General features: G+C 44.6%; 1 protein-coding gene across 12 annotated transcripts in view; it reads left to right on the top strand.

The window, feature by feature from the left end:
• The window catches only part of DGKI (diacylglycerol kinase iota), a 489355-nt gene that overhangs the window by 190795 nt on the left and 277221 nt on the right, over positions 1 to 21339 (top strand). For all 12 annotated transcript variants that reach the window (XR_006334812.1, XM_043871570.1, XM_043871568.1 and 9 more), the window contains 2 exons: positions 18761 to 18835; positions 19222 to 19278. Coding sequence is in view for 9 of the 12 variants with exons in the window: in XM_043871570.1 (XP_043727505.1) it covers positions 18761 to 18835; positions 19222 to 19278 (132 nt within the window). In the remaining 3 variants the exon portion in view is untranslated. The remainder of the gene's footprint in view (positions 1 to 18760; positions 18836 to 19221; positions 19279 to 21339) is intronic.

The raw sequence follows: 21339 nt of genomic DNA, 5'->3' as shown, positions 1-21339 counted from the left end.
TCAGTGGTAAAGAATCCACCTGCTAAGCAGACCTGGGATCAATCCCTGGGTTGGGGAGATCCCCTGGGGAAGGAAATGGCAACCCACTGCAGTATTCTTGCCTGGGAAATCCCATGGACAGAGGAGCCTAACGGGCTACAGTCCATGAGGTTGCAAAGAGTCAGACACGACTTAGCAACTAAACAGCAACAACAAATATTCCATTGTATATAAGCACCACATCTTCTTTATCTATTCCTCTGTCAGCGGACATTTGCATTGATTTCATGTCTTGGCTTTTGTAAATAGTGCTGCAATGAACATTGAGAAGAAAAGGGAAGTGTCTTGCTCTCCACTGTAAGAAAGGTAGAACTAAGGTCTAGATATAGAATCCACTGACTCTAAGAGTGGATCTTACACTCTGGTATAATAAACATCACCTGGGAAACCTATTAACAATGTAGATTACTTTTTAAAATCCTTGCTCCAAATGCTGATTCAGTATGTCTGGAGTTAGACTTGGAAACTTGTGATTTTCAACGGCACCCCAAATAATTATGATACAGATGGTCCCCAAACTTAACTTTGACAAATACTGTTTTATAAGGAAGAACTTTAATAACCAGAGCTAGGACAACCAGCAGAGCATAGGTGCCTGGAGAGATGGGCTCAAAGAGGGTGTTTATGAAGAAGTTGGTGGCCATCTTTCAAGGATGCTACAGGGGGATGTACCTCTGCTTTGGGTAAGAGGCTAGGCAAGGAGATCTCCAAGAAAGGCTCCAGTTTAAATATTCTATTTGCAGCTCTCTTAGAATTGAGCAACAGTTTTGAAAGAAAAAAAAAAAGAGCATGTGTAAACAAATTATGTATTCTCATTTCTTTTAAAAAACCACCTTTGAAGAAAGCCAACCTGTTGGGTTTAGGATCAAATTACCATAACCAGGTGCTACCTGCAGGCTTCTAAACAAAGTCCAGGTGGAGCATGGAGGAGGAGTGAATCCATCACTGAAGAGGTGGTTTTTACTCCATACCCTAATTTAGCAAAGCAAATGTCACGGGTGGAAGTTAAGAGAAAGGAGGAATCAGTGTGGGTTGAGTAGACAGAGGAGGCTTCATGGAAATGGGGCTTGAAGGCAGTATTGAAAGATGGGTTAAAGTTATGTAAGTAGAGTGTGGAAGGAGAACTTTTCAGGCATGGGGAGGAACATGGGCAGACTTAAAGGCAGGAAGATGCTTTGTACGAGGGAGGAGACAGTCACAAGACACCATGAACACAGCAAAGGGCACGTGTTAGGTAAGAATGGAAATCAGGATGGATGGGGGTGTCTGTCTGTGTTTTCTCAGCTGAAACTCAGAATGCGTGTTGTAAAAATGGCCGTGTGCTGACGGAGCCTGGCCGTATTGTCTAAAGCAGGATGGACTTGAGGGTAAAAGTGACTGCTATGAAACTGTCACCCCAGCTTATGGGGACAGTGCCATAATTTATTTAAAACCAAAGCCGTCCTGCAAATTCGGACCTCCTTCTGCCATACATGGATGGACCTGGGGGCCTGATGTTGGAGGACATTGCAAGCGAGGCAGAGACGACCTAGGACATGAAGACTGTTGTCGGAGCATTTGCTCCAGAATCTCAGGGCTGAACCAGATTACCTTTAAACTTCTTCCTTTCTTATTTCCTCCAGTGACAACATTTAATACTGTAGAATGTCTGTGAGTAGACATTTAATGGGATTAAAGTTGTTCCCAAATCAGCAACAGTCCCCAAGTTAGTAATGGCTTCTTTTTCTCATCTGGAGAGAAGAAAAGGATGCAGAAGTAATGAAATTGGAGCAGAAGGATCATGGTTTCCCATCATGATTATAAGGGGAAAAACTAAAAAGAAAAAAAAAAATTCCAGCAAGGACCACTTTTATTTCATGATATTTCCTTAAATGGATGTTTCTTTATTCATTTGTTCTACAAATATGTATGAGATGAGTACCCTGTACTAGAAACTTCAGACTGAGTTGAGAGTGACAGGTGACAGTTAATTGTATGTGATAACGTCGTGACTTAGTGGGGACACTCTGTAGAAGTCATTCTGGTGTGTGGCTGATAGGATATACAAAGATTTTCAGCCAAATACATACTTGATCCCAAAGACACTCACGCCTTCACTAAGAATCCACAGAGGACACAGATGTGCACACTTATTTTTACACCTAAAAATACTGCCTATATCACTCTGTAGAGGTGCAGACTACCATGGTCACACCTGGGTAGTGGAAAGGATGGAGGTTCTGAGTGAAACTGACCTGGGTTGGAAAACCTTTTGTTTCATCCAGATACTGAGTGAATTTTGATCATAACATTTCACCTCTTTTTGCCCCCATTTCCTGATGTATTGTTAAGATGGACCCCAATGATTCTTATTCCTAGATAAGCATTGTCATTCCTTTTGAAACTTTACTTCTTAATTTTACTTTGCAAAATGGTTGGTTCCCTGCCTGGATCTACCACACCAGGATCTCTGGAGAGTGGGACCAGACATGAGTATTTCAAAAACAAACTCTACAGCTGATGTTATGTTCTGTCACACACAGTGGGTAGGGAGCCACTGATCTACTTCATAGAGTATCAAAACCAAATGAAGTGGCCTGGAACCCATGTCTGGCGTATAGGAGCTGTTATGGGGTCAATTGTGTACCCCCAAAATATGCTGAGGTCCTCACCCCCATGACCCTCAGATGTGACCTTATTCAGAAATAGGATTGCTGCAGATAAGATGAGGTCACACTGCAGTAGGGTGGGACCTCATCCGTTTTGACGAGTATCCTTACAAAAGAGGAGAGGACACACAGGGGTAGACGGGGAAGAAAGCCACGTCCTGGTGCAGGCAGAGGCTGGAGAGACAGAACCGCAAGCCAAGGCCTGCACCTGTTACCGGAAGCTAGGAGAGAGGCCTGGACAGATTCAACCTCAGAAGGGTGCCAGCCCTGTTAACACCTCAGAGTCAGGCTGTGCGAGAATTCACATTTCTATTGCTTTCAGTTCCCCAGGGTATGGGCCTTGGCTAGGGCAGCCCTAGGAAGTGAAGGCAGAAGGCATTCTGTTAAGGTGTGTTACCTTACCTGGCCACACAGGTGCCTACACACGGCTCTCAGATGCCCTCGCACAGGTACATTTAAACCGGGCCTGCTGGAGGATGTCAGTTGACAGGTATGCGGCTTCCTGGATACGTGAGCAGACAGACAGGTAGGGGCCAGAAGCCAAGAACCGTGGGAAAAGAAAAGGTAGAAAGGTGAGGGAGGCTGCGTAGGTTGGGTAAGAGGCTAAAGGAGCTGACAGACTTCAGAGTGCTGTTACCAGATATATCTTCTCTATTTTTAAATGTGCTCATGTCACCTTCTTTTTGTGGGTAGGCTAATGGGTACTGTTCTGCTTGTGTTATTGTTTTGTTCATGTGTTTGGTGGTTCGCATTTGGCAAAAGTGGCCAACCCCACCTGTGACACCTGACCTTAATACCGTTTGGCACTAAACAAATATAGTTTTATGAAATGAACGAATTGCATTAAGGAGGCCAGGTGAGATGGGGAGGAGGAGGAGGGGGAGTGGAGAGAGAGGAGCCACTCAGATGCAGAGACAAGTAGATCTGGATAGAAATCCTGGCTCTGTCCCGTTGCTCTGTAAAACAGTGATGGTTATATCTGCTTCTCGGAATTGGTGGGAGGATTAAATTAGTTGATAAAGGTTAAGCTCCTCCCTCTTTGTCTCCTGTCCCTGATTAGACTTCAATATCATTAGTAGAATGAGCTAATCAGTAATTTGGTTGGACTTCGGTTTCAGCATGGCCTTCTGTTCAGGATTCTGCCTAACCCCAACAGTGAGGGTCTCACACTTGCCCTGTCATTGTGCTGCTGTGGGTAGTACGCATAGTCTCCCCAGGTCGTGGATGGAACCAGCTGACTGCGACAAACCAAAGTAGCTCCTTCTGGACTGTATCTCACAGGCCGTGTCTTCTCGGTCAGAAGCCTCATCCTTGTCATTGAGCACCATGGCATCTGCTCACGAGGATGCTGGCTACATCCCTGGGTTTTTGAAAGAAACTTGTAAGAAGAATGGGGACTTCCTTGGTGGCTCAGAGAGTACTGAATCCACCTGCAATGCAGGAGACCTGGGTTTGATCCCTGGGTTGGGAAGATCCCAAGAATACAAGGGAAGTAGCTCTCTGTCCTATTTGAAGGAAACTTTCAGCTTTTTGTTTTAATAAGGAAAAAAGATGGTGAACCTGGCGACAGTCCTGTCTGTTTCATTTCTGGAAGATGCAGTATGTGCAGATGCTGGTTTGCGTGCATCTGCATGCTGGGAGCGAGAAGAGAGAGCTGGTCCCCAGCACAGGTGGCTGGCGACCTCTGACTGTCTGTGCATTTGGGTCTGGGGGGTGGGCACCCAGAGCACCCGCACTGGATGGGAACCTCAGACTGCACCGGGACCGCCTGCTTGCCACCTCTGGTCATCCAACACATCAGACTAACGCTCTGTACCTCCAGATGGTGGCCTGGCTGGGCGGATGCGGGCTCCCAGAGAGAGAGAGCTGGGAGTGTGGCGGCGAAGCTCAGGAGCCCAAGCCAGCCTTGCAAGCTGTTTGGGTGCTGGCGCGAAGATGCCATCTCCGTGGAGCCTCTGAGGCCGCCGCTCTCTGCCAGAGACGCCTCCCACCATGAGGATGCTGGGGAGCTCATGAATGCAGATGACTCAGAGAGAACAGAGCCATCAACCAGAATAATTCTGAAAAAGCATTTGCTCAGATGGACTCTCTGCTTTTGACCCCTGAGTCAGTGGATGTGAGTGGAGGAAAAGGGCAGGGTGTTTCCGTGGGTGTAAGGGGTGTTGCCCACACGTGTCTGGCCAGATGGTCGGGAATTTCCACGAGGTCAGCCAGGTGCACACACAGAACTGAGACCAGCATGTAGCAGGTCCTTACTAAAAGTTAGTCATTGTTGTTATTATAACTGTCGTTGTTATCACTGTAATTATTTGGTGTAGAGTGTTATCTGTATACCTGAGGAGCATATAATACAGACCCCGCCCACTTTATGCACTAGAGAGAGTGATAAGAAATGGAGCCCAGGAAGCAACAAGGTTCTGTCACTCTCCTAGGTGACCCGGCATCAGCAGTACCATTGTCTATTTGTACAGTGTGCTTAAAAATAAATTAAAATGTTCTGGAGAGCACTGAACTCCTATAAAAGCCATATGGGATGTCATTCCTTAAAAGAGCCTTGTGATCAAAAACAAGAACCTCGTAATCAAATAAGCTTAGAAAACACTGAGCACCTTTAACAGTCAAATATTTACTCTGAAACTCTAAGAAGGGCCCTTGTTTAGTCGCTGAGTCGTGTCCAACTCTTTTGTGACCCCATGGACTGTAGCTCACCAGGCTCCTCTGTCCATGGGATTTTCCAGGCAAGATTACTGGAGTGGGTTGCCATTTCCTCCTCCAAAGAAGGGCATTGGTATGGAGGATTTCCTATGTTTGCTCGGGGGATGGGATGATTGTTGAAAACTTGCTATTTTCCCCACAGAACACCCGTTGTCATCGTGTAGGATCTGAGTATTCAGTGGAAAACTATTTGAGAGATACCCACGCAGTGAAGTTTTCCTCTTTTCAATAGTGGTCAGTAATAGCAACCCTTTGGGGTGGTCATTGGGGCAGTTTACTCCCATGTAAGGGAATGAAAACTCAGAGATACTTAATCACTGCCCTGGGGTTTCATTCATAACTATTATGTATCTTTATGTAATTCTTTTGTGTTTGTTCTAAACTTCCATTAAGCCATCTGTGTGTGTGTGTGTGTGTGTGTGTGTGTGTGTGTCCGTCTTATTTTTAGAGTTTGAGTCTCTGAGAATAGTAGTCATCTGTTCTGCAATAAAACTGTTTTGTTTTTTGGCCACACACAAAATCACTCCAGAGGGTGATTGTAGCCATGAAATTAAAAGATGCTTACTCCTTGGAAGAAAAGCTATGACCAGCCTAGACAGCATATTAAAAAGCAGAGACATTACTTTGCCAACAAAGGTCCATCTACTCAAAGCAATGGCTTTTCCAGTAGTCATGTATGGATGTGAGAGTTGGACTGTAAAGAAAGCTGAGCACCGAAGAATTGATGCTTTTGAACTGTGGTGTTGGAGAAGACTCTTGAGAGTCCCTTGGCCTGCAAGGAGATCCAACCAGGCAATCCTAAAGGAGATCAGTCTTGAATATTCTTTGAAAGTACTGAAGCTGAAGCTATAATACTTTGGCCACCTGATGTGAAGAACTGACTCATTAGAAAAGCCCCTGATGCTGGGAAAGATTGAAGGCGGGAGGAGAAGGGGATGACAGAGGATGAGATGGTTGGATGGCGTTACTGACTCAATGGACATGAGTTTGAGTAAGCTCTGGGAGTTGGCGATGGACAGGGAGGCCTGGCGTGCTGCAGTCCATGGGGTTGCAAAGAGTCAGACATGACTGAGCAACTAAACTGACTGTGCATCATGTGGTATTTTAGTTCCCTGACCAGGGATCAAACCCATGCTGACTGCAGTGGAAGCGCAGAGTTACCTGGACCCATTTCTTTTTTTTTTTTGCAATGGTACTTTTAGATTGAAGCTGCATTTGTGTGTGTGTGGTGGGGGGTGGTTTATGAGCTTGAGTGGAACAGTTCAGTTCTTACTTGACATTGGTATGGTTCTGTTATTTAATAAAAATAATTTACATGTGATTTGGCATAGGATTTACATATCATCCAGGCAATGCCCAGGTGTACAGAAAATCTTTTTCTTCTTTCAATGTACCTCAGTGCCAAGGACCCAGAGCAGTGGGCTCTAACCAACCCTCTTGTTTCTGAGAGGCCCCAGTCTTGGCTAAAGCATTATTTGCATTAGCAGTTACCCAGAAGTACTACTGGCCCCGAGGTGACATTGACTGTATTTTAGGAGATTTTTTTTTGGTTTTGTTTTTCCTACCTCATATGCCAGACAGATACAGATTGCAGAAGGTGACGTTTTAAAGATGCAAGAAATTGGCAAAGTCTGCTCTGAGGTCTTTGTTTGAGAAGGTATGCGAGCTTTGGAATCAAGTGACCCAGGTTCAAATCTACTCTTTGGGATTTTCTAGTTGTGTGATGTCCTTCATTGTTTTAACCACTTTAGGCCTCAGTTTCATATCTGTAAAGTGTGGATAATACCTACTGCTTATGGTTGCCATGAACTGTCAGTGAGATAAAGCGCATGCAGCAGTGAATGATGTGGCCAGTTACAAGTGCTCAATAAAAATTGGTTACTTTGATCATTACTCCTCAAGTAAAAGTGGTTTCAGGGGATTGTCAGAAACTGAAACCCAACAGGCAGGGCCGGGGCCTTGGGTACCCTGGGTATCCAGGTATTAACTTTAGGGCCGCGTCATCATCTCCTCTCTTGCACTGAATAAAAGAGGGTGAAACAACCAGCCCAGCTGAGCCCTTTCTCCAGTATCTAGATCTTTCACAGCACTCATCACTTTCTAGTCTTTATAAAAGCATCACTTCTTACTTATGTCTGTGTCCTCCATTAAAGCATAAGCTTCAGTTAGCATGGGACTCTGCCTGGATCCTCAGCACTGAGAACGGTGTAGCACTGAGTGATTATCCTACCCTTTTTCACAGAATGAATGAATGAGTTCAATGATGAGATTGTTGGAAGACACACACACAGATGTCTATCCCCAGATCAGCCCTGCCATTTAAGTATTGTTATACTTAGAATCCAAGATGTTTGAATTTCTACCTTATTTTTAAGGCTCTTCATGGGGAGAAGCCACACTCACTACTACAGGTATTGCAGAGTTTTAAGTCAAGTTTTGCCTGTGTTGTGCCCTTCTTATTTGATTCTCCTGGAAAATAAAGACTGCTATTGACCATTCTTGGCATGGGGGGGTCATGGTAGGTTGTCATTAATCATCTCCTTGGGATTCTCATGAGAACAGATCATCTAAGGCAATCATGTCAAATATAATGGATTCCTAGCTTCATCAGTCTTGTTCCCCTAATCCATCACTAGTAAAATGAGAAGTAAGTAGTAAGATGTAATAGAGGGATATGGTTTTGAGTCAGAAGGACCTAAGTTCCACTCCTGGCCAGTGTCTCTTGGGCAAGTTGCTCAGCCTCATTGGGTCTCAGCTTCTTATCTGTAAGGTAGGTGAATGGTACCCACATTGTGTGGCTGAGCTGAGCTGTGTCTCTCAGATACATGGTGTGTATATCACATTGCCAGCCTTCTGGTGAATACTCTTGTGATAATGATATCCCTATTGAAAAATGGTATTGGTAGTTGTATGTATGTGAAGGAAAACCACATGGCCAATTGGAGATACAGTTTTGGGTGAACTGAAATTGAAATGGTGGTCTTCTGGGCCAGACTGACTGAAAGACTGTGTCTTCATTATGTCCTCAACATCTTGGAATGTTGGAAATGACAGTGAAGGGATAGGTAATTTACCACAGTTTGATATGGCTTTTTAAGTAGATGCAATCTTCTGAATTAAAGTAAATATCTCTAGATTATTGTTTAGAGAGCTTGTGCTGTGAACTTTAGGAGAAAAAAAAAAAAACAATTCCATCTATTTCCATGGAGTAAACTGATAACGAGAATGTATTAGGAATCATGCTGCCAGTAAGATGGCATATATGGTGCTATCAGGCTAGCAAATATTAAAAGGCAAACTGTGGTTGGTGTTTCCTAGTTTATGTTAAGCTTCAGATCTCTGCTTTGCCCTTGATACACTACCTTAGAACAAGACAATTAAGACAACATTGAAACACCGTTTCCTGTTGTCTGTACTATGACTTAATACGTCCAACTCATGCCTAACTGATGGAACATTGTGAGTACACACGTGTTTGTGTTTTCTAGTTGCGTGAGTATCTACTTATTAGTGCCTGTGTATTTGTAATCGTGTTTGTATACGTTTTTGTGTACACACAGAAGCACTTCAATCTACAACAAGATACATGGCAGCTTTGATGTCAGATAACTTTGAAGAGAGTGCAAACATTGAGCAGGGAACAGCCATAAAAGCAGCTGAGAAGAGCCAAAGCAGAAAGATAACACATGATAACCGTAAAGCTATTGACCAGCCGCTGTTAGAACCTGCTAACATCAAAGCTGTGAGGCACAGAGGAAATAAATGGTAAAAAAGAAAGGAGGCAAAGACAAGCAGGCAGAAGAAAATACACAGCAAAACAAGAGATGAGAGTAACAGAGTGCATAGACGGTGAATAACAGTAGTCATGGAAATATGGTGTCTCCCTGGGTAAAATGAGAGTCAGGAGTAGGAAATGGAATTATGGATTTTTGATGATTTCTTGGGGTTCATTAGTCAGAAGTCCCTTTTTCATGCATGATGGCCATGCAAAGCTGGTAGAAGGAGCACCATTCTTGGACCAGTCAATGAGGGGCACCCAGAGCACCATCATCCTGGCTCTGGGGGCAACCGTGTGTTGGTATGTTTCCATTAAACTTGTACCAGCCAATACAGACTTAGCAGGCCTTTCATCATCCTTTTCATAAGTAACAGCTGCAATCTGTGTTTGGTTTATGTCTCAATAACTGGACCTGAATTTTATGTAGATTAACAAAAGATAGTAGATGTATATACCAGTTACCCAATCTAATTCCAGGACGTAGACTTCTCCTAAGAGTCATGTGGCAGTTTTTTTTATTAAAGCCCATTAGAGAAGCCTTGTACCTATCACTTTCTTCTCATTTAAAAAAAACAACAAACAAGCTAAATTCTCTAGGATAAGCCACATTTAAATCACTCTTAAAGAGACTGATTTGGTAGAAATTTCAGTGTTGAGTTGAGTCCCTAAGTCATGTCCAACTCTTGCAACCCCATGGGCTGGGCCCACCAGGCTCCTCTGTCCATGAAATTGCCCAGGTAAGAATACTCGAGTGGGTTGCCATTTCCTTCTCTAGGGGATCTTGCTGGACCAAGGTTCCAACCTGTGTCTCCTGCATTGCAGGCAGACTCTTTACTGCCTGAGCCACCAGGAGTTTCACTGTAAGGGTGAACTATTGAGATAGGGACGTGTACCTTTGTTCCCCTCTTAAAATGAGCCTAGGGACTTCCTTGGTGGTCCAGTGACTAAGGTTCCACACTCCCAGTGCGGGGGGCCCAGATTCGATCCCTGGTCAGGGAACTAGATCCTACATGCCACAACTAAAGATCCTGCCTGCCACAACCAAGATCGGAGATCCCATTTACTGCAGCTAAGACCTGGCACAGCCAAATAACTATTTAAAGAAACAAAACCAAAATGAGCCTGTGCTGTTCTGACCACAACTTGTTCCAATCCTAATCCAATGGTCAAAACACAGTGAGGTTTCAGTTGATAACCAGCCATCAACTTTAGCTTTGAATTAACTCACTAGCTAGTAATTTGGTTCTTCCCAAATTGTTCCTCCAGCAAGCCCTGATTGGCTACTTTTCTGGATGAGGTAAGGTTTCCAGGTGGTGGTCTCATTTTTCCAAGTGGTTCTTCATATTCAGCTCCCAGAGTCCTTTCCCTTCCCTTAGCTTCCTGCTTTAAGAGTTTGGTTTTCTTTCTCTTCAAATGAAAAATATAAAATTCACCAGCTGCTGGGGAAATAGAAAAATGTATCCATGTCCCAACAATGGCACTTTTCTCCTCGTCTGTGTCTCTAGGGGCGCTGTGGAGCAGACCCTTCTGTGTCTTAGCTCCCGTGGTTCCTGCCTACAGATTTACAGGCTCATCGGAGGTTCCTCAGGGGAGGTGTCTCTGGAAACATAAACAATCTTTCACATGCAGAGTGCTTCAGATAATGTGTGCCTTAGTACAGAACAGACTGCTATTTGAAGATCGCGTTCAATGAGTTCTATCGCAGTACTTCAGAGGCAGCCCCCACCATAACACGGCAGGAGAGAGGAGGGCATGGAGCGAGGACTCGGAGCACAACCGTCCGGGGCTGGCGTGCCCCCGAAAGACGTGAGGCCCGGGTTGGGGCCTGCTTCTGGGAGACCTGTGTGGGATGGAAAGCGGGCCCCCCTCTCTCGGTGGTTCATCACGCTGGCTTTTCTGCTTTTACTTCTGCTCCAGTCTTTGTCATTCCAATTCAGGCCCTCATTGCCTAATACGGGAATTTTCACTCTGAACTCTCATTACTTAAAAATCACCTTTTAAAATTAAAGTATGGTTGCTTTGCCTGCAGTGGAGACCTGAGTTCGATCCCTGGGTCTGGCAGATCCCTTGAAGAAGGGAATCCCCTGGAGAAGGCTACCCACTCCGGTATTCTTGCCTGGAGAATTCCATGGACAGAGGAGCCTGGCAGGCTGCAGTCACGAGTTACATACAGCCCGTGGGGTTGCAAGGAGTCGGACATGACTAAGCGACTAATACTTGCACTTTCAGCCTTCGGCAAGATACCCTTCTTGTCTGATGTCTCTGAAACTCCCCCAAAGACACCGTTTGTGGTCACAAAATTTGTTCCGCTGTCCTCCCCATGAAGCCTCTGCCCCATTTTCCCTCTAAGATTTATAAAGGTCTTCTGTCCCTCAAACACGTCTAGGTACCACTTTCTCGCTCTTTTCAGGGTTGCCTACCCTGAGAATGCCTGTGCCTTGGAGGGGGAGGAGGTTTCTCTCATCATTCCAAAGCCATCAGTTCTCCAACCTGAGGTTAGGCTGGGGGCTTACGTTGAGGAGAAAGCCCTGTTCTGCAAGCCCATTCTTCTCCCCTCCAGTCCTCTCTCGCTCCCTTCCAGAATATCTCTTGAGCTCCTATTAAGTATCAGGCAGTGTTTCCTGGTGTTGGATTAGAGCAGTATGGAAACACAGGGGACTCTCCCCATCTCCTTGTAACCTTATCCTTTGTAACCCTGGGCCTCCGGGGAATGGTTTTGCTCTGCCATTTCTCTTTGAGCTCCTCGTGACCCACAGGCAGCATTCCCACTCCTCACTTCTGTGGACCTCCACCTGATCACCTGCCCGACATACAGAGAAGCCTCCACACTCCACCACGAAACACAATGCCCAGTGACTCATGCAAATGGGCACCTGTGAGCCCCTAGCTCGGGGCCCCACTGGACACGCAGAAGCCGGCTCAGTTCCTCTTAGGAGGCATCAGTGCCTACTGTGGAAAGAGACTCTGGATCTTCTTCCTGCGACAGTGTCTTCAATTTTTCAAATATTTATATATCTTTTAAGGCCCAGTTAAAGAATTGTGTGTGTGTGTGTGTGTGTGTGTGTGGTTTTTTTTCCCATTAGGTGCTTTTTACTGATTCAGCCTCTGCTCTAAATGACAGCTTTTATTGTCCGAGCTGTTCATTTAGCATTTAGCCACGCAGGACCTTCTCCTGTTAATGAGCTTCGTTTCGAGTCCTCCTTGTCTCCTCAAGTGGCTCGCCAGCTTCTTCCAGGAAGGACAGAAGCTTCCTTCACTTGACTTGCTGCTTAGCACTCTGTGTTTTAATGACATGCAGAATTCACTACGTCGGACCCCTCAGACCATCCTGATTCCAGAGAACTGCAAATCTAGGTGTACTGGTGTGTGTTTGAGCATTGCATGAGTACTTTTGTTATTTGTTTATTTGATCCCTGACCCAGCCTCCTGTTGGTCTTGCTCCTTTTGCTTTCAAATATTCTGAGGCGCTTCTGGCATCTTTAGTATCTCAGGCGGTGGTGATGGGGTGTGTCTCAGAGGGCTCCAGCCCCCCACTGAGCCCTCTCAGAGGACATGTGGTGCAAACACATGGGCCCTGACACATGAAGGCCTGGACCCCCCAACATGGGCAGTGGTGCCCAGTGTGAGGGCTGGCACCCTGTCACACCAAGTGAGGTCTCCCTCCAGGAGACTCTTGAGAGAGAGAGAGAGGGCTCGGAGACTCCCCCTGGGCACAGACCCTTCCTGACACATGGCCTCTCTGCTCCCTGGTCCAGGCTCATGAAATCCTGCCATCACAATGGCAATCCTGCCAAGTAAGAGAGGCTTACTTACGTATTGAGGAGCCAAGATAGAGGTATGCTGGCACTTCAGCTGCCCACCCTCTTGATTGGTCCAAAATGTCCTGTCTTTCTACCTGATAAAGAGAGGCTCCCTCGCGAGTGGCCGTGAAGCCTTTGCTTTGGCCCTGAAGCCACAGTAATGGAGCCTCCAGATAATGTCACTCTTCTTTTTTCCCTAATACCAATTTGCAGATTGCATCCTAGACGCCCCAGAGGAGTAGCACTTGCCAAGGATGCTTGTCATTTCTTCTAATTAGGTTTTTAAATAAATCAAAGAACTCTTGTTTTCCATTTACCTAGGATTAGACAGCAGCAGTGTTCTTGTTTGCCTTGCCCGTAGGGGCAGTCCCCACTGAAGGTTTGCTGGATTCCTGACCCTCGGAAGGCTTAGGAGGTTTCCTTCCCTCCACCCTTGGAGAGGAAGAATGGATGGCCTTGCCTGGGCCGGATCGCCCCATCTCCCTTTTCCATCAGAGTGCCCCCCTGTAAACAGAGCTTCGGGTCCAGAAGTGAGGATAAAATTCTTCTCACCCCACTTGCTGTTTCTCCTCTACCTGACTCCCAGCACTCAGCCTCTCTTTTTCACCATGATTCTTGTGAGGTGGGAAGGGTGAGGAGGTTGAGAATTATCCTGGAGAGAAGACAGCTGGGGGAGCCTGAGTTTGGAAGCTCAGCTCACCACCTCATCCAGCCTTCTTTTTTTTTTTTTAATTTATTTTAATTGGAGGCTAATTACTTTACAGTCATCCAGCCTTCTTCTCCCAGCTTTACACCACTCAGCTCCTCATCCCGTCCTCCGCCCAGGACCTTCTCCGCCTCCTTCCCCTCTCCCAGTGTGGTTGCATCCCTGCCCAGAGTCCCTTTCCGGCCATTCGTCCTTTTGTCCCCGTGGCCTTGTGACAGGGGCAGGGCTGAGAGAAACATTGGTTTCTTGCATTTGATCTGGGAGCCTGTGTTCTGGGGACTCTGTCTGCAGTGAAATGCTGCCAGGCCCATACTGCTCTTTGGCCAGCAGCAGGCTCTGGCCCCGGAGGTCTCTTTAGACAGGAGGCCGAAAAAGGGTGGCCACGTGGGCTCTGGAGACTCAACTTTTCCTCCTGCTTCTCTGCATCTGATCTCTGTGATTAAACCTCTGTGTGTGCGTGTGTGTTGGGGGAGGGTATCTTTAAGAATACAACAGGAGAGATGTGGTTAGAAGCAGGATGACTCGCTCATCTTCAGGGAAACATGAGATTTGGTAGATGTTTATTAGGGAGAGGCTCAGTCAGCCTTGTCATACACGCTTCTTGGGTCAGATTTCACATTATTAGGGGTGACATTTGAATTAAGTTACCTTGCAGCGTGGTGGCCTTGACCTGTCACAAATCATAAACCTGTGAAGCTAGGTTCCTTTTTCTTTCTCCTCTTCTTTTCCTTCCCTCCCTCCCTTCTCTCTCTCTCTATCCAGTGCTGTTGCCTACCACCAGATCTTCATTATTACTTAGTAGAAATCACATCTGTTATTCAAAGGAAGCAAACATAGCTTGCTTGGTGGTACAGATGAATCAGGGACTTGCGACCAAAGGGAGTGGGTAGGTGGGATAGGATGAGATACTAAACTCTTTCTCGGGGACAGTTACATACTTTCTACCACTGTTGCCGCTGGTCCTTTCAGCCCTTCTCCAGCTTCCATCCCCAGTGCCAGGGGTCTGAGGGTGTTTTACTTCTGTGCTTGAGATGAGCTGAAGTTTGGAAAGGAATTGTTACTGCTTGGATTGCCAGCAGTGCCTGCAGCGTGGGCAATGTGTAGGGCCAGGTCAGAACTTGGAAGGTGTTCTTTTACGTCACTGTAAGTTCTGCTGGTTAGCTTGTGCCCACCGTCCTAAAGCACAGTGCATCATTCATGGTGTCATGGTTATATAAGTGATTATGGTCACTGTGTGTGCTCAATCCCTCAGTCGTGTCCGACTCTTGCGACTCCGTGGACTGTAGCCCGCCAGGCTCCTCTGTCCATGGGATTTTCCAGGCAAGAATACTGGAGTGGGTTGCCATTTCCTTCTCCAGGGAATCTTCCTGACCCAGGGATCCAACCCACATCTCTTGTGTCTCCTGCATTGGCAAGCCAATTCTTTACCACTAACGCCACCTGGGAAGCATTGTATAGTGGGGTGTACTTTATAGTATTGCCTATATTGTCTTAGTTTTCCCAGATGTGCCTGCCCACTAGTTTTTACAGATGTCACACACATGGATACATACACAATTACAAATTCATGAACCTCCTTTTACAAAATGAGGAAACCCTTGGTAAGATACTGAGGTTACTTGATACTTGAAGCAATAAGCCTAATTGGCCTCTAAATCATGAGAGTGAATTATTAAACTTTTATAATTTTTAAGCATGTTTACTTCCCAGGTCATATGTATTTTTGAATTTGCATTTTGGTGCTAGGTTCTGTCACAAATGTCCCACTAAGAAGAATGACAACTAATCTGCTGACTTAATTTGAATGACTTTTCTTGCTTTATCATTTTTGTAGTGAAGGAAGTATTGACTTAAATTAAGTGTTTTTAAAGAAAAGGTGAATACTTACAGTATTTAGAATGTCTAGATTCCTGCATTTTATCTTTATATTTAGTTTGAATCTTGCAAATAAAAATTGGAACATAACCAAGCATGAATGGAGCATTTTTGCCTAGGAGCTTTTTATCCAGCTGCTTCAAGGAACTTGAAATTGAAGCACAGTGATAAACCAAGAAGTCAGCAGTTCAGACTTCTGATTCACTGAAACAGTTTTCATCAGTTGAGAAGCAAAAATCGATATATTTTTCTACTATGGAAAAAGACCTGAGGCCTTCAATCAGAATTTATTCACTTAATTTTGCATATGATTATATATAGACCTTAATTATCTAATTTATCAGATTATAAGCTGTTTAGAAACTGTCATTTAGGAAATTGAGGGCAACTAAAGTCAGACACAACAATTCTAGACTGATAGAAAGATAGAAAGCAGAAAAACGACTGTTCTCTGTAGTAAAATGCATCATGTTGTGATTATAAAGACAAATTCAGATTATGGTTCATATATTCTGCCTCAGAAGGCATAGAAGCACATATTATATTCTATGAGGGCCTTTAAAAATTCAATATTGTCTAAATAAAATCAGTTTTACAGTGTAAGGCACTTTTCTTCATATATTATCATCTGTAGTACATTGCACTTGAATTATTACACACGAATGATATCCGTGTGCGTGCATGTGTGCTAAAGTCACTTCAGTCATGTTCAACTCTTTGCAACCCTGTGGACTGTAGCCCACCAGGCTCCTCTGTCCATGGGGTTCTGCAGGCAAGAATACTGGAGTGGGTTGCCCTGCCCTCCTCCAGGGGATCTTCCCACCCAGGGACTGAACCTGACATATCAGTGTGACTGCATGTTATCCTAGGAAACTGAGGGAGAACAGTCTTAACCTCCTGGCTCTCAAACTTTTCCAGGCAAGATCCCGTATTCAAAAAAGATTCTGACTTGAAATCCAGACGGAAAGCAAGGCAAGGAAGAGGTATTCTGGCTTCGATGAGTGCATGTTTGTCCCTTCCCACCATCCCCAGTGGCTTTAGGAGCCTCATGGAGCCCTTACGCAACCTCATGCAGACCCCAGCGCAGAGCACATGGCCAGGCACAGAGCTCAACCAGGGCAGGGCTTAGCTGGAGGGAGGCTTTTCAGGTGGCCTTGAATCAGCCTGTAAGTGGTGTCACTTTGCTTGCCTGCTGTGAAATCTCCTAAGGTGTTGGTGGATAACGAGTAGAATGAGATCGACTTTCAAGCATCACTATAACTCTTGAGCAACAGGACTCTAGAGCCCCATGCATTTGCTGCAGGTTACAATGAAGCGGTGGTCCCCACCAGGAGTTCCAGCTAACAGGAGCGCATCAAGAGTCTGCTAATGGGCACTCAGCTAATGAAAAACTACAAACCTAGAGTTTTATTATTGTTGCCTTGAGTGATGTTGCCACTGCTGGTGCTGCCGCTTCTACTTGTCATTCTTCTTGTTCTCTCTCCCCTTCTCCCACCCCTTCCTTTTTCTTCCTGCCCATCATCCCCTCTTTCTTTTCAGTAGTAAAGCCAAGACACTTTTCAGTAGTGTACTAGATGCTTGGATTTCCCTTTATCCTGTCTTTTTGCAAAATCAATTGATTGCCAAACTTGCTTAAAGTTCCAGACCATGTCCTTTCCTCAGGCAGAGGAAAACCAAGAATGATGAAAGCATTTGCAAGCACAGTACCTAAACCCTAGGCAGTGGGTATCAGGGTGACATGTGTCGTTGCCTCAGTACTGACTGCAATGTTCTTGGTGCTTGACTGGTGTCTGATGGCACTGTGGAGACCCGTGTTTGAATGGGTAGAGCCGTCTAGGAGGCAGGAGGCTATAGTTTCTTTGCCGATTCTGTCCTTCCCAAGGTGCTGGTTTGCATTTCTTCCAGGCTCCTTTTGTAGCAGCATCACCTCAATTTTTAGCTCAAAAATCAAATCCCAGTAGGAGAAGCCAGTCCTTAGAATGTACCCTTTGGTAGTGCCTTTCTTGAGGACAGGGACTCGGGGCCTTTCACACATGGATGCTTTGATGGGCTATTTCACAGATTGGCTTTGTTATAGTAAGTTTCTTTCAGCGCTCAAACCCCCAAATTATTCATGCAATTCTGCCTTTTAGCTTGTCCTTCGTAGAGAGACCTGAGCATTGGTAGCTTACACTTTCCATGGCACTAGGAGCAATGAATCAAGATTTCCACACCTTCCTCTCTCTCTCTCTAGTGCTTGTTTTTTAGTGAGAGAAAAGATCAGCCTCAGAGAGTATTTTTATTGTGACTTTTTAACTCATCCTGAGTGTCAGAGAGGCCAAACTATATAATGCTTTTAAGCAGGAGTCAGGTTTCAGACGACCTGGTCCTTCTGTGCTCGAAGTGTATAACCTCCTGTGCCTCAGCTTTCTTATCTCTATAATGGAATAAGAATAGTATCTGTTTCTCAGGGTGGTGAGGATTAGATGTTACTGTTTGTGAAGTGCTCACTAGAATACCTGGCACATGGTAGGTAATACATTCATGTGAGCTGCTGTCCCTGTTGCTGCTGCTATGATGATGATGATGATTAGTAAAACTTAGATTAGATGTTACTGTTTGTGAAGTGCTCACTAGAATACCTGGCACATGGTAGGTAATACATTCATGTGAGCTGCTGTCCCTGTTGCTACTGCTATGATGATGATGATGATTAGTAAAACTTAGACTTGTCTTTTTACTTTCCAGACGATTTGGGCAGAAACCCAAGTAGGTTTGTTTAGGTTTGTGCTGGGAATAAAAGCCCAAGGTGATGGCCCCTTGAAATGTAGACTCTTTGTAGGGAAAGAGTGCTTGGTTTGAACCTGGGATGTTGGCCCTACCCCTTAGAGTAAACATGGAAAAAAAAAAAATTGGAAGATAATGCCTACCATGTTAGGTTATGAAATTAAAAAAAAAAAAACAGAATAAAGAGCTTGGCTCATAGTATATACTCAACATATAACATCTAGTGTATGATTATATTGTAAAAAGAACATCTCAGCCACCCGAAGTCATGACTATGGAGCTGCTTAGTGGATCAAAGGGCTACTGAATGTTTATGATGAAGTTTTAAATTGGTTTATGTTTCCTTCATTTACATGTGTTCTCTTTACTACCAGGGAACCCTTCAGAACAGACTGTTAACGTTTCTTCTTGTCTTCTGAATTGTCTGTTGTAGAAATCAGCTCTCAGGAGGAAGTGTGCGGTCTGTAAGATTGTCGTCCATACCGCCTGCATTGAACAGCTAGAAAAGGTAAGACCGCGCCACCTGCTGCAATCTTTGTGGTCCTGCAAGTGTTTGGACTTCAAAGACAAAGCGTCAGTTCTCATTTTCAACTTCTTGACAACCACGCTCTTTTAAAAACCTAGAAGTCCAACGTTATTACCAGATTAATAATGGAAGGACTATGCTTACGGTTCCCATCCACTCTGTTGTTTACTGAGCTTTAATTTGATATCATTTTATGTTGACTCTTGGGTAAAGGAATAAAAACGTTAGAGAGAAAAGCCTGGTATGGGCCTATTTCTTCACAATAATAGCAAGTGGTGAATACCCATGGGATTTGTTGGTTTTTTAGGGTAACTCATTCTAGTTGGGTGCTTTTCCTAATATAATACACTTCTCTTTTTAAATGACAGATTAATTTCAGATGTAAACCAACATTTCGAGAAGGAGGTTCAAGATCACCAAGAGAAGTAAGTATTGCAGAGCTCTAGTGCAAACACCACCTTTTATTTCTCATTGATTCATTGGATTCATAGTCACCAGGGATTAAAAGAAAATCTGTCTCCCTCCATTTCACATTAGTGTCTTATCATATCTCAACAAATACAATCAGTAAACCCCCCAAGTCTCTTCAGGGTGTGTCTGCTACCCTTTCTTCTTCTCATAGAATGCCCTGGAGAGCTAAGGTTTTATTGAATGAACCAGAAAGTGGGAAGAGGGAATGGTGGTAGAATTGAAAAGGTGAGAAAGAAATAGTATTTTATTGGCTTTTGGTCTATTTTAATTCCACCTGGAAGAGGTGGCAACTAAACTGAGACCCAAAGGATTGATCTGAGTGACGGTTTGGGGGATAGTTAGGTCGGGGGTGAGTGAGCACCTTCTAGATGGAACACATGTACACAGCCTCAAAAGTGAGAGACATACGAGAGAGGCATAAGACCCACGAGATGAGCAGAAGCGAGACCACGGAGGCTCTTGTAAGCAAGGATGCAAGTTGCATGTCTCATCATCATAGTAATTAGAGGGGGCATTGAACAATTTTAAGCAGAATATATTAATCTGGCTACCGTGTGGAGGGGATGGATGCCATGTATGTCGAGAGCAGCAATGTTAGAGGCGTGGAGGAAATTGGCTATTCTCTTAGTCTAGGCAAGTGATAATGGTGATCTCAACTAACAGTGTTACTGAGACAGAGGAAATTGGTAAATGTGAATTTGAAGGAAATAAGATGGTCAGGATATATTAGTTGATTGGATTTTGGACACAAGGAGAGGGGTTGTTGTTTTCAGTCACTAAGTTGTGTCTGACTCTGTGATCCCCATGGACTGCAGCACACCAGGCTCCCCTATCCTTCATCAACTCCCAGAGTTTGCTCAAGCTCACGTCCATTGAGTCGGTGATGCCATCCAACCATCTCATCCTCTGTCACCCTCTTGTCCTCGTGCCCTCAGTCTTTCCCACCATCTGCTCGCATCAGGGGGCCAAAGTATTGGAGCTTTAGCTTCAGCACCAGTCCTTCCAGTGAATATTCAAGATTGATTTCCATTAGGATGGACTGGTTTGATCTCCTTGCTGTCCAGAGGACTCTGAAGAGTTTTCTCTAGCACCACAATTTGAAAGCATCAGTTCTTCAGCACTCAGCCTTCTTTATGGTCCAACTCTTACATCTCTGCATGACTACTGGAAAAACCACAGCTTTATGCCGAGCTCCCCTGTCCTTTGACTATAAGGACAAATATGTTGGCAAATGAATTGCCTTGAGGATATGGTAGAGAAGTAATGAGTTCAATTGTAGAACTCTCAAGTTTGAGTTGTCCTGAGGCTCCAAGTTGGTGATACCCAACAGAAAGCTGAGTGGTTATAAAAGTTTAGAGCTTATGAGGCTAGAGGTTAGACATTGGTGAATTGTCAGCATTTCGAGGTAGTAATTAAAGCTATGAGATTGATGACTGGGTAAGATAGGAATAGAAGGACATCTGAGTGTAGATTGGTGTTAATGACAGTTAATGAGTGAAGACACAGTGAAGAAGAATCATATTGTTACTGATTAATACAAGCTGATTGGGAGAAAACATGGAGAGAGAATAGGCTGGCAGTGGAGGTTGTAGAGAGAGATAAAAATAGCTGTCCCCGTTAGCTGTCCACTCCCACTGTGCTTGTCTATTATGTCAGCAAGAGGTTGGTTACGGGTCATACGTAGGGTGAGAAAGTCTTAAGGAAAATGATAGGGTTGTGTTTACCCTAGATGTCATTGGAATACACTATAGCATTGGCCTAGGGGATAACTCAGTGATAGCTCAAATGAAGGAGAAATTTTATGTAGGACAATAGAAGAAATCGTTCTGAGTTTTTAAATGGACTTTACAGATTTCTAACCAGGGTATCCATATGTCTACATTTGGCTCCCTGTCCTTTAATTTCTCTTTTTCCATTTGGATAGGTAATTGTAATTGTTTCTAATTTCTAACACAGGGATTTGGGGGCATGTGCTTTCAGTAGCTGTGTTATTTCTCTTCTATGAAGCCAGACCC

Source organism: Cervus elaphus, chromosome 18 (assembly GCF_910594005.1).
Source record: "Cervus elaphus chromosome 18, mCerEla1.1, whole genome shotgun sequence".
NCBI lineage: Eukaryota > Metazoa > Chordata > Mammalia > Artiodactyla > Cervidae > Cervus > Cervus elaphus.
The sequence above is the reverse complement of the archived record's forward strand: the minus strand, read 5'-3'. Positions and strand labels throughout refer to the sequence as shown.